General features: G+C 43.0%; 1 protein-coding gene across 1 annotated transcript in view; it reads right to left on the bottom strand.

Moving 5' to 3' along the window:
• Positions 1-18,345, bottom strand: part of CDH13 (cadherin 13) — a 793,967-nt gene that overhangs the window by 472,720 nt on the left and 302,902 nt on the right. Inside the window, exon 4 of the mRNA XM_065898620.1 lies at positions 1,014-1,166. Within this exon, the coding sequence (XP_065754692.1) occupies positions 1,014-1,166 (153 nt within the window). The remainder of the gene's footprint in view (positions 1-1,013; positions 1,167-18,345) is intronic.

Here is an 18,345-nt window from a genome sequence, read left to right as displayed (position 1 = left end):
GGGCTTTCCCCGAAAATGGCTGGGAATCTTGTCCCATTTCTTGAAAAATGAGCTTACTGCCCTCAAGAGGCTTGGGTCCTTAACAGAGGCTGTGAGATGGGACTCTTGGGGGTGTCGTAGAGAGGGGATAGGACAGACCTGGAGCCTATATGAGATTTAATATCTGTGTGCAACTACTTTGGTCTCTGAATCTTGAACAGGTGTCAACTTCTGAAACTATCCTTTTACAAATAGCCTTTTGTTTCTCCATGTAAAAGAGAAGCAAGTACATTATAGAAAAATCAGAAAAAAAAAATCAACAACACCAAATACAACCACCAACACTTTGATTTTTCCTCTATCATGCTTCTTCACAAACATACCCATCATGATATGTGTAAATACTCCATCTGTAATGAGGATACCATATGTGTTGGTGTGCCTGTTTCCATTCAATATCTTGAAAATCTCCCATATAACTAGAACTTCTTCAAAAATATTTTAAATGATTGTAGAAAACTTCCTTGCAAAATTGTGCCATAATTTAACCATTATATATTGCTGAATATTTAGCAACTGTTTCCATTTTAAGGATCGTGTCCTGCTATATCATCATTGTACAAAAACCTAACTAAATTCCTCCCTATTTCCTTAAGATGGCTTTCTAGAAGTAGAATGATCAGGTCCAAGGTTTTATACTTTTTACAGCTCTTCATTATCAAGCTGGTTTCTGGAAAGCCAATGTTAATGTAAGGTTTCTGACCTCCTCTGAGATCCCCCCAGGGTCCCTCTTCTTGGTTTTTAGTGCCCAAAGTCTCACGCAGACCTGGGGGGCTCTGTTGATGAGATAGGGGCCCCCACTGCTGCTGTGTCAGGGTTCAATGCCACTTGGCTTCCACAGAGACACACTTAAAGCCGCACAGCCCCGGGTTTGATGAAGCACAGAAATAATGAGCTCAGTGGGAGGGAAGCAGTCTTTGAAAGGCACATCTCTGCATGTGGGGTGGGCACTGGGTTGGGGGAGGAGTACTCACTTGATAGGTAGCGATCGTTTCTCTGTCCAAGTTCCGTGTCACGGAGACGCTACCTGTGTTCTCATTGATTCTGAAAATTCCTTTAGGCTCTTGATCCACTCCCTTTCCAGTGAGCCGGAACTTGGACCCTTCCGGTCTGTCACTGTCGACTACCTGGTCAGAGAAACAGAGCGACATTTAAGACTCTAGCTGGAAAACACAGAGAAAGCACAGTACAAACACACCTCAGTGACCAATCCACTAATCACAAATGCCAATGCAGAGGTGTTCGATGAACTTGACTAAAGCAGCATCACCAAAAATAGCATCATTATTTAACACCTTTCATCCTAATATGCAAATCTTTGTGGCTTTCAGCCGGGGAAGCTTACCAGCCCTGGGGTGACGTATATTGATGAATCTAAGAGGGAAGTAACTTCATGAAGTTCAAGGTTGGACATTTATATTATTTTTAACTCCCAAGAAACAGGCTTTTTTTCTGCAAGTAAGACCAAATAAGCAATGGAAAACATTTGACAGTCCTATACTGGGCAGGCATTAATCAGGGTTCTAGGTATCTACATGTATGTAGTCATCAACAGCACCACCTATGCCCTTGTTGCTACCAGGTACTAGGCATGGTGCTGAGAAGGAATTTTACACACACTTTAAAAAACTCTGACAACAATGCTGGGGGCAGGGAACATTATTATTCATACTTAATGAATGAAATCAATGAGACTCAGGGAGATTACACAAGCTTGCCACAGTCACAGTTACTAAAGAAACAAGGATGGGATTCAGAAGCCATCTTCCATCTCCTTAGGGGCACTGCTATGCAACACCGTCATTGCTGCATTCACTTTAAGAGAATTCCCTATAGGTGGTCAGCCTTGATCTGACATTTAAAGAATAAATTCAAAAGGTAAAGATATAGGAAGGCAGTTCCAGGCAGAGGGAACAGCATAGACAGGCAGCAGGCAGGTTAGAGAGCCTCGAAAATTCCAGAATGGTTTGAGGAGCGGTGAGGTTGAGAGGTAATTAGGGGGCAAGTTTTGATGTCATCTGAAAGTATCCAACTAAAGAGAAAATCATAATTTGCAAAGGTTAGTTCTAGAGTTCCAACAAGCCTTCATGTATATTTAATATCACTTTATAATCAATACCTGAAGACATTAATTTGATTATAACACTATAAAGGTCACTAACACAATAGACATTGAGAACCACAGATAAAAGAAAGCTAATACTGATCTGGCTGTCATCAATTTACAAGTAAACAGGCACCTATTGGAAAATAGTCAACTGAGCCTGGAGGATTTAGGTGGCTGAACCAGAAATGTGCCTTCTGGTGGAATCAGGAAGAGGTGTGGTGGTGGCATTTCTGTGGGCGCCATGCCTGCAATTCTGACGTGTGCCACCAGGTGGCAGTGGTGCCTAAGGCAGCGTGAGCCTCATGGCAAGCCTCCTCTGCCAGGACCAGTGGAGTAAGAGCATGACGCAGTCCATAGGGCAGTACAGTTTTTTTCCGATTTAAAATATTCTTTATTAAAATACACTGAGAATTTTGATTAAACACCAGTTACCTCTGTTTGCATTTTTTTTAATTAACAGAAAATATCATCCAAAGCAAGACTAAAAATAAGGTATGTGGTATCTTCTGATGAAAAGAATTTTTAGTCACTGCTTGACTCAACTGAATCCAACTGACATTAGCCCCACTGCTTGGAAGCTCCATGAGGTCAACAGTCTCAGCATATCGGGCTCACCGCTGAGTCCCATGACTAGCAAAGTGCCCGGCATACTGCAGGGAACAACGCCAATATCTGTTTAACGAGGACCTCCACTGATTAGACAAACATATGTCTCAATCCTAGCTTGGCCGACGATCAGTCCTGTGACCTTGAATGTGATTCTTTGCCTCTTTGGCTCTCGATTTCCTTATCTATAAAATAGGGATAATGACACTTATTTCCCAGGGTTGCTGAGAGTTTGTTGAGATACTGTGTGCAAAGTACACTTCCTGGCACATAGAAGGGGCTCAAAAAATCAGAGCTGACAATTAGAATACTAAGATAAGAATGATAATAATAACAAAGTCATGCCATTGTTGTTAATGGGTAAGACTGACACCTCCAAGCATAAAACACATCTTAGCCACAATACAAAAAAATCCCTTTCTAAGGGAACACATTTCCTTTTCAGAAACAAAACTCACAAAAGTCTCTGGTTTCAGGACAGAAGTGATCTGGAAACACACTGTGGGAAGGGGCATCTGAACCAGCCGTGTTCCTCTTTGTCTCTTTCACATTTACCATCGCTCCCCTCTTGCTCTTACCACTTCAGCTCAAAAATGGATTAAAACCTCTTCCTTTTGCTCCCCTACACACACCCGTGGGACAAGTCCTCTCCAAAGGCCATATTAACTAAAGGGAAATGAACATGGGAAACCTACAAAGGCTATGGAACTGTCCTGCTTCCTAAGAGTGGACTTCTGACCACACCCACTAGAAAGGACCTGTCAGGAGAAGGCTTCTGTGATCTGTTCTCCTTTCTTGACCCTTCCCTGCTCTGAAAGGGTTGGGAGCACAGCACCCCAGACCTTCTGTAAGAAACACAGTGGGAGACAGTCCTGACAGCTCTCTTGAGGCAAACACTGCCATCCTCCCATTCCTCTACCTACCATTCAACATGGAAAGCTGAATTGTAGACTCAGAAATCCTCCCAGGGCAACTTTTTCTCCTGCTGTAAAGATCAGGTCTGTGTCATTTCCCTTCTCTCTCTTAGAGATCTTGAACCATGTGACCTCATGGAAGCAGGGTCTTGGAGAGAACCCTGTTTAATTAGTGCTGGCTGCTGGATTTAAATGAGTGATTCTCTGCGGAAGGAGCAAGACCTCTGCTCAGCAGTGCACAAGTCCTCTCTCTCTCAACACTTTTTTTAAAAATTTATTTTATTTATTTATTTTTGTCTGCGTTGGGTCTTCGTTGCTGCATGTGGGCTTTCTCTAGTTGCAGCGAGCGGGGGTTACTCTTTCTTGCGGTGCGCAGGCTTCTCACTGCAGTGGCTTCTCCTGTTGTGGAGCACGGGCTCCAGGTGCGCAGGCTTCAGGAGTTGTGGCACACGAGCTTCAGTAGTTGTGGCTCACGGGCTCTAGAGCGCAGGCTCAGTAGTTGTGGTGCACGGGCTTAGTTGCTCCATGGCATGTGGGATCTTCCCGGACCAGGTCTCAAACCCGTGTCCCCTGCTCGGCAGGCGGATTCTTAACCACTGCGCCACCAGGGAAGTCCAACATTTTGTTTTTAAAGGTCTGGCTTTGAACACATCAGTTGAACCTGCCTCCTGGTCCTCAGCGCCGTATCTGCTTTGAAGGAGCGCTCATAGCCACACCAGGCACGGTGCCCCCAGACTGATGAGCCGTACAGGGCTGCCAGCACAGGGAAGTGAAGGGCCTCATTCTCCCTGCAACAACTGGTCTCAAGATATGGTTCCCTGGACCAGCTTGGGCATCACATGGGAGCTCTTCAGAAATGCAGATTCTCAGTCTCCACCCAGACCCCCTGGATCAGAAATGCTGGTGGTGGGGCCTAGCAATCTGTGCTTTAATAGGCCCCGTGGATGATTCTATGCACACGCGGGATTGAGGACCACCGATTTAGATGGATTTCAGCACCATCCACGCTCATTATGATTGGTGATGGTTTCCACCGTGACTGTTGGGAGACTTTGGCTGGAAAAAGGGCTGCGTCTGTTTGCTACCTCCCTTCCAGACCTATTTTAAATGTGTAACACTATTAGGAACTCTTAAAAGCCTGTTTTCTAGAACGTCAGTAAAGCAGAGTTGGTATTTCTCCAAGTCCCACATTTCCGTGTGTATCAAAGGAACCCCAGGGCAGGGAGGAACCTTGGAGAAGAAAGCATGGGAGTAGGGGTCATTCTCCACGGGAAAGATGGGAGTCTTGGCTCAATTTAGATTCAGAAATTACCCAACAGCTCTCCGGCTTCTTGGTCCCCAGGTGGGGCTTCAGAGGGACCCCGGTCCACTCCAGCCTCACTGAGCTGGAGAAATAGGAGGTATGCAATGACTGCAAAGGAGGCCTCAGCCACACATCAAAGCTGTTCCACGCAAGTCAGGTGGGTTTCCAGATGCCCTTTATTATACTACATTAAACTCCTAAGATTTGTCCAAATGCTGCTCTATGGCTGTGGCCCCAAGGCTATCATCCTTTTCTTGTCATTTAATGTGATGGAATGTAAGAAATCCAGTGCACTCCTGCCCAGAACAAATCCTGTCATGAGTCTCTGCTCCTGTAGCAGCTGTTAACACACATTATACCACATAGCAGGGCTTCACAACTAGCTGGTCTTTCCTATTATTCTTTGTAATTCAATACTTCTTTTCATAGTGGGATTTTTCTTCCTTATCCTCTGAGTCGGAATGAAAAAAAATAGCTAATGATGAGAAACAACTTGGACGCCGGGTGCCGACACTCTGGGAAGGGCATGTAAATAGCACACAGGAGTCCTGCTGCATACCTGGGTAAAGTCACTTCCCAGGCAGCAATGGGGGTGACTGGAACATCAATTGTGTCGGTGGCATGGCTCAGGTAGGACCAGAGTCCTCTGCACCCAGCAAGGGGCAGGAAATACAGAGGCTTGGAGCATGAAGGGATGCTTGGTCTGAGTTTCAAAGGGTGTTTTCACTGCCTACTTCCTCCAGAGTGTGGTGTATTACAGACAGAGCCAGGGCCCCCCCTTGAATCCCGTTCCCACCTCCATTCTCTGCTGCAAGTAGCCAACAATACCAAGTTGCATTGTGTTTTAAAGGTATTCTATGAATTTATATACATATATACATACTCACAGAATATATAGCAATTTTGAATGTTTTTACATTTTTATAAATAGGACCGTTTTGTATAAATTATTCTATAATTTTTCTATTCAATGTGGTTGGAGGTTATATATATAGTATGTAATATTTTAACATATATTATATTTATGTAATATAAATATATTTTATATCTCATAGACAGATAGATAGATACAGACTTTGGGGATAGGAGTAACTTTCCATTTATAGAAACACTGCCTAGATAGTATAAAGTTCCCATATACCTTTCATCCAATTTTCCCTAATATTAACATCTTTTATAACCATGGAACATTGGTCACAACTGAGAAATTAACATTGATGCGTGACTACTAACTAGCTAACCTCCAGCTTCTATGTATTCAGGTTTCACCAATTTTTCTACTTCTATTATTTTTCTGATCCAAAATCCAGTCCAGAACCCCACATTACCTTTAGTCAGTGTGGTATTTTTTTTAACATTTTTATTGGAGTATAATTGCTTTACAATGGTGTGTTAGTTTCTGCTTTATAACAAAGTGTATCAGTTATACATATACATATGTCCCCATATCTCTTCCCTCTTGCGTCTCCCTCCCTCCCACCCTCCCTATCCCACCCCTCTAGGTGGTCACAGAGCACGGAGCGAGCTGATCTCCCTGTGCTACGCGGCTGCTTCTCACTAGCTATCTATTTTACGTTTGGTAGTGTATATATGTCCATGCCACTCTCTCACTTCGTCCCAGCTTACCCTTCCCCCTCCCAGTATCTTCAAGTCCATTCTCTAGTAGGTCTGTGTCTTTATTCAGTCAGTGTGGTTTTTAATTGCCCATTACGGTGCTTCCCTGTAGGTTCAGACATTTCCTTAATTGTGCTGACATCATTTTTTCCCCCTATGGAAAATGTATTCGATACATCAAAATGCCACAGTCGCCAAGTTCTGTATATTCTCTTTACTGTAAGAACTTGTAGCTCTTTCCTCTGCCAATCTCCAGTACCTGTAATTTAACTCAGATCTCCACTAGAGATTTCTGACTGTTCTGTTGTCAGGGCCAAGAACACACACAACACTCACAGTAAGTTTTCAGCAAATATTTGCATACCCAGTAAGTAAACGAACGTTACAGTGGTCTCTTAACTGGCCTCCATGTTTCTGATTCTCTCTTGTCCCTTCGTGTCCTAATTGCAACCAGAACGGTCATTCCAAAATGCAAACACAAATCTGGCCGAAAGTGTTCTCAGGTTAAAACTTTCAATGTTTCCCCATTGCTCCCAGATGAAATTCCCCCAGGGCCCTCCTTGATGGGCCTCCGCCTGCTTCTCCAGTTCTATCTCTTGCCACCATGAGCCATGGGCCTCCTGGACTTTGCCCACTTTCTCTGGACCTAGGTCAGCTGGACTCCTATCCCCCCGTCCTGTCTGCTAGAGCCCCTCCTGGTCTTCCTGGACTCGGCACCAGGGATACTGCCTACTCACTGGAGCTTCTGCTGACCCTCTGCCCTGCTCCAGGGAGATAACCGCATCATCTGGGTCTAGCCCTGCTCACCACTGAGGTCTTAAGGCACAGAGAGCGGATGGCCTCTTTGTTGGGGGTGGTAATTGTCCCTTGGGCTATTTATTTCTTATTCTTTTAACATTTCCTGAGTTTGGAACATATAAGACACCCGACTGAAGCTTTGAAAAAAAGTGCTACTTTGTTTGCATGTTTTTATAAGATCATAAAATGCTTCAGAAACTCACAAATTAAAGTCTGTTGTACTTTTTTTTTTTTAATGTGGTCACTTTACCTATGTAACCTCAGTATCTTCTCATTTCTCTTTTTACAAATCCCCGAAGTTACCTTCCCAGGCAGTGGTAATGCCCAGGAGTCATGAAGGGGCCTAGAACGCTTTCCCATCCTTATAATTTGCAAAGGTTCCCTTGTGTGAAGACCCTCTGTCTAAGCAAACACTGGGCTCGCTGCACAAAGCAGCTCCAACACAAATACTCCAGCACTTCAGCCCTGTCATAGCCAACTAAATTAATGCTCTAATTCTACCTATTTAGAAAATCAGGAGATACTTATTTTCAAAGAATTTTAAAAGATTCTACGTATATAAGCAATATGATCGAAAGGATGAAAAACTAGAAAATAATCAGCCCCTGCCCCCACACATTTCCAAAGGGAATAAATCACATGTGAATAGTATAGGTCTTTGGGGGATGGAGGTAGGGGTGATATTTTTTCCTTCACTCTAGAATATTTTTGGTTTCAGAAAATGAGCCTATATTACTTATTATACAGTTAAAAATCAACAAAAAACTCAAAAACAAAAACTTTTTTAAAACATGTAAGAGTAATTACTGGAGCTTGGTGTATATGCCAATTTAGAAGTTGTTTTCTACTTCATGTTAAATAGGAAAAAAACCCACTTATTGCCTTTACCTATAGTTATTAGAAGGCATTACTTTTTATCGGTAGGTTGGTTCTCTAAGGTGATTTGTAAGCAGTAATTAATTCTCATCTGTGGTTTAGTCTCTCTTTTTTTTTTTTTGCAGTACGCGGACCTCTCACTGTTGTGGCCTCTCCCGTTGCAGAGCACAGGCTCCGGACGCGCAGGCTCAGCGGCCATGGCTCACGGGCCCAGCCGCTCCACGGCATGTGGGATCTTCCTGGACCGGGGCACGAACCCGTGTCCCCTGCATCGGCAGGTGGCCTCTCAACCACTGCGCCACCAGGGAAGCCCTGTGGTTTAGACTTTGACATGCCTTTGAACTTGAAGACACTTAGCCATTCAGCAGTCTGGGCAGCTGTTACATCCATGCCCGTCTCTCACCCTCATGCTGCTCAACAACTTTCAACCATTAGGTTACAAATTAACAGGGGGACTAAGGAAAACCCAGTGCCAAGAGTTCCAAAATACCTGGTGGAGAAGCACAGAACCAACACTCTGGCAATCCACAGGAGGATGCTGGCTAGAGACCAACTGCACAGACCAGGGGTTCTCATACCAGCAGGGCTGGCTGTGTTCACCCCCGAATGCAAAGGGTCTCCATCCTCCCATGGAGGGTGCTAAGGTTAAGGGCAGGATGGAGCACTTGGAAGGAAAATCAAACTCCAGTAACACATGATGAGGGGAAATCTGAATACACTACACTTACCCTTCATCAATCAGCACTATCACTGCACCACCAGCTTTGTTTCCCTTCTTTTATAAGAAAGGCACTTAAGATTATGCCTAAGCACAGCTTAAGCTGAGTTCCATAGGATTCAGTGTTTAATTGCTAGGGGTTTTTTGCATGATGTTCTGATAGTTATAATTTTGTGGTTACTTTCTGTAGGCTATAGAGTTTTTTTTAATGAGAGTATTTCTTAATTTACAAGTACTTCTAACATTTTAATTACTTATTTCCAACTTTGTCATAGAATAATGTGGCTTATGAAATTTCTACTCTTGCGAGTTTTTTAAAAGTTTCTTCACGGCCAAGTGCAATATCATCTTTACTAAATGATCCATTGACACATGGAAAGAATGAGTATTCTGTGGCATTATTCACAATAGCCAAAAAGTGTAAGGACCCCAAGTGTCCAACAATGGATACATGGATGAACAAAATGTGGTATAGGCATAAAATGGAATATTATTATTCAGCCTTAAAAGTGAAGGAAATTCTAACACATGCTACCATATGGATGAAGACATCATGTTAAGTGAAATAAGCCAGCCGCAAAAGGACAAATATGTATATTTAAATACACATATTTACATACATAATTGGCACAATGCTGCTCTCACTGAGGGAACTCGGTTTATATTTGTTAGTGTATTCCAAACTGATACCACCATTCACTCAGCCTGATGGTCTGTTTCTCTCCCATGATTCTAATAAGATGTTTCCTTCTTGAGTATAATTTCCTCTAATATATTATCTCCCTCTACCTTCTTCTCTTCTATTCAATATATTTACTGACCATTCACACACACACACGAGTTCCAGAGTGTTCAAGGGCCCGCAGTTCAGTATACTCTATGAAACCCACATTACGCAACATGGGAGATGTGCTGAAAGAGGCCACAGCAGACCAGAGAAAGAAGTCAGCTTTGGGTCATTCAGTCATTGTGCCTTACTTGTCTGGACCCAAAGTCCATTCACTGCCCATCAGTATCACACTTCTGCATCTCTTTATTGTCCAAGAGAATAACTGGGATTCTTATGTATCACTTCCTGAGTTTCTGGTTTCTTAATGCAGACTGTGAGTTTCACCCTCCTGCTCATCGGGCCCCTTGACTTTGCCTCTTGTGTTTCTACCAAAAATCAAGATGGTCCCTTGAAACCCATAGTGAAAAGTCTAGATTTTCTATACCTGTTGCCTCTTCCACTTATGAATCAGATGTATGGTAGTGGGAAGTAGTCACTGAGGCTGTTCTTTAATATTCTGGCTCCTCTTCTTCTGGTCACATAGTATGACGATACTTCCCCAGTCACCTGAAGTTGGCTGTGGCCATATGACTTGCTTTAGCCAATGAAGTGTGAGTGAAAATGACATGTATAACTTCAGCTAATTTTGAGTAAAAGCTTTAAGAGCTATGACGTGCTTAGCCAGGTTCTTTTTGCCCTCTGCAAGGTGACGAGCTATGTTCCAAATAGTGGTGACTTCAACGACCTAGATCCCAAAGAAAGAAAAATGACAAGGTGCAGAGCCCCCACCTAATCCCCTCAATGGACATGGAGCTTGGTTAAAACTTTTTTTTTTTTTTTCACTTTGATCAACTGAAATGGGAGTTGCTTATTACCACCGCTGAACCTAACCTATCCTGACTAACGCACAGAGTGCTTAGGACAACAGGGTTTGCAGCCTGGAGCTCACTAACAGTGTGGACATACTGGGAGTCATGTGGCCTCTCTGAGCCTCAGTCCCATCCTCTGCCAAACGAGGGAAATAATGCCTATCCTAAAACGGTTACTGTGGATAAGTGAGCTGAGAGATACCTAATGCATCAGTACATAAACCTGCTCAATAATGTAAGGCAATTGTTATTTTTATGATTATTAAACGGTGGTGATGATGATGACTATGACAGAGGCTACCATTTACTGAAAAATAAGACTCTGCCACACACTATTCTAAGCATCTTACACACATAAATTCATTTAATCCTTACCACAACTCTATGGGGTAGGTACTGATGTTAATCCCCACTTTACAAAGAAAGAAACTGAGTCACAAACACCTTACCAAAGTCAGCTAGATAATGGCCTTGCATTTGAATCCAAGTATCCAGAGCCCATGGCCTTAGCCCCCACTCCACATGGCCAACTGATCAAAGTCCGCTGGGTTGTGTAGGAGTGCCCCAGGAGTAGAATCAACAAAGCACTGGAACCTGGCACTGTTGAAAGTGTTCCTGGTCTGGACTCCTGCTGACACACCCACCCTGTGAAGACTAGGAGCAGAGATACTCATCCTAGGCAGAGCCCAGATTAAGGACTTCCAAGTCTCAATTTCCAGATTTATATGTACCCAAGGGGTCACCCATTTCCTCTGTACATCAAATTCCCAGCAGGAACATCTTTACCTTCTCACACTCTCTGAGCTTTGTCATAGCAACGGTGCAATTTGGGGGGTTTTGCATGCCTTCAGCCATGTAAAAGGATAATAAATTAATCAGGCCCTTGGGCACTGTTGAAATACACATACTTAATCTCTTATTAACTTGCCGAACTTTCCTTCCTTGCCACTGCTCTACTCCTCTCCCTTCCATCAGTTCAGATTTTTATGGTTCTCAAAGAAACCAAATATTTATGCACTCATCTGAACCACAGTGCAGACAAAGCAGTGTAAGAAAATCAGCATTATGAACCTGGAGCTAGTCCCATTTGGAAGTAATAAACATGAACAATTGAACAATTTCTCCCTGGAAATGTGTGTTGGCTGCCCTTTCACTGAGGATTTCAATGCTTATTCTTGTTATTCTTATAATTCAGGACAAATTTTAATGTTAAGTCTGACGCTTGGAAACACAAGCAAACATAAATACAATTTCAATCATTTTCAACTGAAAGCCTGACATTCTATTCTGCTTTGCATGTGCTTCGGTTAGAACCTGTGTGGGGCTTTGAAGTGCCTCATCCCCTGAAGCACCTACTCTCTCTCACAATCGGATCACACCTGAATAAAACCTTTCAAGGGCCCCCCTACACCATCACTTTCAGGGAAAATTCATGCTCCCTGAGAAACGCATTCAAGGCTCTTTATAACCTGCCTTTGCCTTCAGCCTCAAATGTCGCTGAGTCCACACACATCCCCCAAGCCTGTTGTGCTGTCATTTCCCCCAAAGTGCCATGCTTGGGTCTACCGCTGTTCCAGCCCTGGGCTTACCTACTTCTGACCCATAGGCTCTTATACAAAAGCAGAGCCTGGCCAATCTGATCACCTCTTTGTGGATCCTGGGATTGGGACAGGAAGAGACTGGCTCAGTTGGCTGAAGGCTGTGGACCCTTAAAGTCTTATCAGCTTGAAAGCTGAGTCTACCATCTTGGGGAGACCCAGTTGGGCCGTAAGTGCAGACCTTGACAAAAAAAACAGTCTACTTGGAAAATTTAAAAAGAGAGTAATGAATACTTGTGTGTATGTGAAGCCACAGCAGGCTCCAGCATGGCATGTTACCACCCTGCATCTGATAAATGATCCACTGCAACACGACTGAATCTTACGCCTCAGACTTGGTCTCCACATTACACTCTTAGACCAAAATATCACAGTCCCCTTTCCCAGTGGTGTCTGGTGAATGGCTTTAATTCACCAGGATCCTACTAAATGGATACCTGCATGGCTCATTTCATCACTGTCTCTCAATTCTTTAATTACATTGATCTCTTCAGAAAGGACTTCCCTGACCACCTTATTAAAAAAAAAATTCTCCCCTCCCAACATCATCCTCTATAACCATTTTGTTTTTCTTCACGGAATCATCACCTGACATAGTTATCTGTTTTGTTTTTTTTTTTGCGGTACGCGGGCCTCTCACTGTTGTGGCCTCTCCCGTTGTGGAGCACAGGATCCGGACGCGCAGGCTCAGCGGCCATGGCTCACGGGTCCAGCCGCTCCGCGGCATGTGGGATCCTCCCGGACCAGGGCGCTAACCCGGGTCCCCTGCATCGGCAGGCGGACTCTCAACCACTGCGCCAACAGGGAAGCCTAGTTATCTGTTTTTTCTCTTTCTTTACCATTAAAATATATGCCCCAAGGTATCAGGGACTTTTGTTTGTTGCTGTGAACAGTGCATGGTGAACAAGAGACATTTCAATACTTTGCAATAACTAAAGAAGTTATGTAAAGGGACGCTGAAATGAGAGACTGTGTGGTCAGAGAGAAAAGAAAATTATAATAGTTCATAAAGCAGTGAACTTGCACAGCTACTTTGGTTTCAAAATGGCTTATCAATTTCTGGTAAGGACCATCTCTGCTTCTTGGGCTTGACTGAGGTCTGAGGGGTGCTCTGGTATCCTCCGAATAGTGTCACCTCCTAATTAAATGATCCCCATGAGACATCCATATTTAAGAATAGAGCAGCACGTTCCCTGAAAGTTAAGAGGCCCGTGGAGGCGATGGAATCAACGTAGGTCAACATCTTTCTTCTTCTGAAGCTTCCGGCTGCCTAAACTATGGATTTTCCAAGAGAAGCCCAACAAGAGAGGATCATACAAACTGAGTCAATGAAGGCTTTGGCAAAGCATTTCAGAAGAGGCACAATAAATGGAAAGATCTTGGTGGGGGCTGTGTATGGGCTTCAGGCTCCTCTCAAGTCATGATAACAAATCCTCTAAACAGCCATGGGTCAACACAACTGCCCAATTACTGCCCTGTGGGTGAAAATTCCTAAACAGATCATGTCCTGTGCAGTGTCCTATCCCAGGGATACGTGTGAGGTAGGGACCCATGAGGAAGCATGTATTTGAGAGAGAAGCCAGGTGGTCTGTTCTACAGAAGAGGAACACAGTGGAGCCCCTGAAGTGACTGGAAATGTAGAAAGACGGTGGCAGGAGGCACAGTTTTGAGCATCACCCAAATACCCGCAGAAGAGATTGGTTTCATTCTGTTCTTTTGAAAAAGCTAAGATACAGAACAGACAGAGTTCAGCTCAAATGAAGGAAAACGTGCAGAGGTTAAAGAGCTTTAGCTGATGGCACGGGCAGACTGGTGATGGAGAAGGCTGCCACTGCATGTCCAAGCTCACACCCCAGCTGGGAAAGAAGGTAGAGAGGTGATCAGTATCAGACAGACTCTGAGGCTGTTTCTTACTCCCAGCTGCTGTGATGACTTGAGTCGGAACTTGGAGCAGCTCTGAGCATGTGGGGGCCGGCACTCTGTAAGGCAGGCAAGGGATGAGGCGCTATCTGGGGAACTCTGTTTACACCCGGCTCAGCCACTTTCTACCCACTGGCTGGACAAGGATTCTCTTTCATTCCCTGGGCCTCCATTTCTCTAGGTGCTGCGCACTTATCTATCATTCCTCCCTCTGCGGTGGTTTAGAAAATGGCTTCTGGGTCAGTTTGAACTCTGGCTCTAATGTGTCCTTGGATTTTGACCTTGAGCAAATCTTTTCACCCATCTGAGCATCAGTTCCCTCTTCAGCTAAGTGAGGACGATAGACCCAGGCCCCTGAGGTTCTGGTGAGTAGACAGTACTATGGCTGGCACACAGTAGGCACTCAATCGATGTCAACCATTATCATCTGAATACATCTAACCACAACACCAGGTCAATATCAGGATGACTTTTAACAATTATAGAATTATAAAATCAATTACTAATTTTAATAATTAAGAGGATTTTTAAAACCTTCCAGCTGTACCCCAGGTAATAACTACGTTCACTGAGGTCTTATAAATGTCAGGTACCATGCTAGAGCTTTTTGTGCACTCTACCAGGGAGGTAACTATTATTTCTATTTTAAAGATGGGGAAAGGAAGACTCAGTGAGGTGAAGTCCACTGTCCAACAAGGTTACACAGCTGGCTTGGGGACAGGACGGGACATGGTAACTTCTGAGCCCAGCGGAGTTATTCCAGAACTGTGGGTGTTGGTCTGACACCAACTCCTGGCTGCTCGGTTTCTCATGGCTCAGCCAGATGCCTCCATAAGGAGCAAGGCTGGTTGTTCCAAGGCTGGGACTGGATTATGAAAGGCCTTCTTTGGAGGGCTTCTGTTCAACAGACCAGCCTGCTCAGACCCCACGCCACGTGACACAGTGGGTGCTCCCTGTTACAGGGCCCAGGGCCCCGGCCCATATGTGCAGACGCACATGCTACACAATGGAAAGTCAATGTCCGCACAGTCCTGGGGCTTTCTGACTTGAAGCCAAACAAATTTACCCAGGCTCATTTGTCAGCTGCCTTAACCCCCCTCCCTCCCAGCCTAGCTCATCCCTCTTTCCACGTTCCTTAGTTGTTATAAGCTTTATCACAGAAGTAAACCAAAATGTTCTCAAGAGGAGAAGAAGAGATAAAAGCAAAAAATGCAACATCCCCAAGAGAGGAATATTTTTTATAGTTCCACAACTCTAGCAACTCTTTCTTAAAAAAAAATCCATTATTTAATTTTCTTACCATGGAGGTGCTAGTCATGAATAATGGCTCCTCTTCTACCTTCTAGTATTTCTAAAATATTAATACTGGTTGGATACCTCCCCTAAGGGGAAGCAGGAGGTGAATCTATAGGCTCCTAAGCCCTGTTCCCATACTATGCATTTATGCAATTACTACCAATCATATGCTCTGGGCTTTTCAAATTATGTCTGCATCAAAGGATGGAGGCCACACAGTGGGGTGGAAAGGGTAAAACGTGTTGCTAAATACTCACTCTCTCATTATTTTCTTCATCTAAGTCTTTACTCTTTTATTATCCATCAAGATGCACCTTCTGTCTCTACACCAGACTTGGGCTATGAATCATAAGTAGAAACTACAGTGAGGCATCCAACTTCATAGCTGCCCCCCACCCCACTCCATCCAGGTCAAACGTCCATCAAGGCTAACAAGAGTTCATTACATCTTTAGCTGCAAATTGTCAATGTGAAGCTTTGCACAGAGTCCCAACCTATTTATTCTTGAGGTCAAAATTTTATGTCTGTGCGTGTGGTGTATGCATGCAGTGTGTGTATGTGGGACTGATCTTATCTTTATACTCAGGGTTTAAGGGAAGAAGGAATAAGGAGACTGTTTCAGAATACACTAAAAACAGTACTGTAAATTGTTGTACTTGGCAATGAACTTTTTTTTTCAATGAAAATCAGGTCTGTTTTATTCCTCTTTGTAAAACTAACACATGCACACTACGAAAAAGCTGGAAAGAAAAACCAAGGTAAAAGGTAGAAAAACAGATATTCGATGATGACGTCCCCCTCAATAGTTACAATTATTTTAACATATCAATGACTCCCTTCCAGTCTTTTAAATGCATACAATTGCATAAATATATTTTACCTAAATATTTTTTACTTTGGGATAGTTGTAGATTCACATGCAGTTGCAAGAAATACCCTTTACCCTGTTGCCCCCAGTGGTACCATTTCATAAAACTATAGTACAAGAGCACAATCAGGATGTTGACATTGATGCGATTCGGTGATCTTATTAGAGCTCCGTTTTATTTGTAGTCATTTGTGTGGGTGTGTTCATTTAGTTCTATGTCATTCTGTCACATGTGTAGGTCTGTGCATCCATCACCACCATTAAGCTACAAAACTGTCCATCACTGCAGGGACCCCCGTTGATGTTTTATAACTATGCCCTCCTCTCCCCCATATACCATCTCTCCCCCACATCCCTAGATCCTGCAACCACTAATCTGTTCTGTTTCTGTAGTTTTGTCATTTACAAAATATCATACAAATGAATTCACTCTCTATGTAATGTCTGGGATTGATCTTTTTCACTCAGCACGACTCTCTGGAGATTCTTCCAAGTTGTTGTTGTGTATCAGTAATTCATTAATTTTATTGCTGAGCGGTGTTCCGTGGATCAACATATGGACCATAGTTTAACCATTCACCTGGTGAAGGACGGCTGGGTTCTTTGCAGTTTCTGGCAGTTATGAACAAAGCTGCTACGAGCTGCTATAAACATGTGTGGACAGGTTTTTATATGAACCTAAGTATTCATTTCTCTGGATAAATGTCCAGGAGTGCAACTGTTGTGTCCTATGGTAATCGCATGTTTTACAACAAACCGCCAAGCTGGTTTCCAGTGTGGCTGTACCATTTCACATCCCCACCAGCAGTGTCTGAATGTTCGTTTCTTGCATCCTCACCAGAAAGTGTTGTAGTTACTTTTATTTTTTAATCCATTCTAGAAGATGTGTACTGATAGCTCATTGCAGTTTTAACTTGCATTTCCCTCATGGTTAATGAGGTAGACTATCCTTCCACGTGCCTATGTGCCATCTGTATATCCTCTTTGATAAAATGTCTGTTCATGTCTTTTGCCCATTTTCTAATTAGGATGATTGGGAATTTTGCTGTTGAATTTTGAGAGTCCTTTATATATTCTAGATGCTAATCTTTTGTCAGATATGCAGTTTGTAAATATTTTCTTTTAGTTTATAGCTTATCTTTTCATAGGCCAAAAGTTTTAAATTTTGATAAGGTTCAATTTGTCAGATTTTCCTTTGAGGAATCTTGCCCTTTGTGTCAAGTCTACGAACTCTTTGCCTGGCCCTGAGTCCCTAAGATTTCCTCCTAGTTTTTTCCTGAAGATTTAATAGTTTTACACTTTACATTTACATCCATGATCCCTTTACAGTTAACTTTTATATAAGGCATGAGGCTTAAATTGAGGTTCATCTTTTGCCTACAGATGTCTAATAGCACCAGCACCATTTGCTGAAGGAGCTAACTTTCCTCCCCTGAATTGCTTTTGAATCTTTAGTGAGAATCGGTGGGGAAAACCAGGTGAAATCTCATTCCTGGTTCTCTATTCTGTTCCATCAACCTTTGTGTCTTTTTCTCTGCTGTACCACATTGTCTTGATTACTATGGCTACATAGTCTTAACAACGGGTAGAGTGATTCCTCCCACTTTACTCATCTTTTTCAAGATTGCTTAGCTCTCCTGGGGCCTGTGCCTTTCCACATAAATTTCAGAATAAGCTTGTCTCTGCCTATAGAAAACCTTGCTGGGTTTTTTTTATACCAACTGCATTAAAACATAAATATATCTTTATTTTTTTAACATATGATACCATGAGCATTTTCCCTGTTATTACTAACTCCTTTTTAATGGCTACCCAATATCTTAAAATACATACATCATTTAACAACCAATTCAGTAATAATGGACATTTGATTCTTTTCAGTTTTGAATAATGTGAATGAAGCTACCAAGAATATCTTGCAAAAGAAGAAAATTCTCTGCATTTTTGAGTATTTCCTTAGGATAGATTCCCAGAAGTGGCATTACTCAAATAAAGAGGAAGAATATCTTATAGTTATTTCTATTTGGCTATTCTTTCACATATGTTTACC

Source organism: Phocoena phocoena, chromosome 20 (genome assembly GCF_963924675.1).
Source record: "Phocoena phocoena chromosome 20, mPhoPho1.1, whole genome shotgun sequence".
NCBI classification, from domain to species: domain Eukaryota; kingdom Metazoa; phylum Chordata; class Mammalia; order Artiodactyla; family Phocoenidae; genus Phocoena; species Phocoena phocoena.
This window is presented reverse-complemented; position numbering and strand designations above follow the sequence as displayed.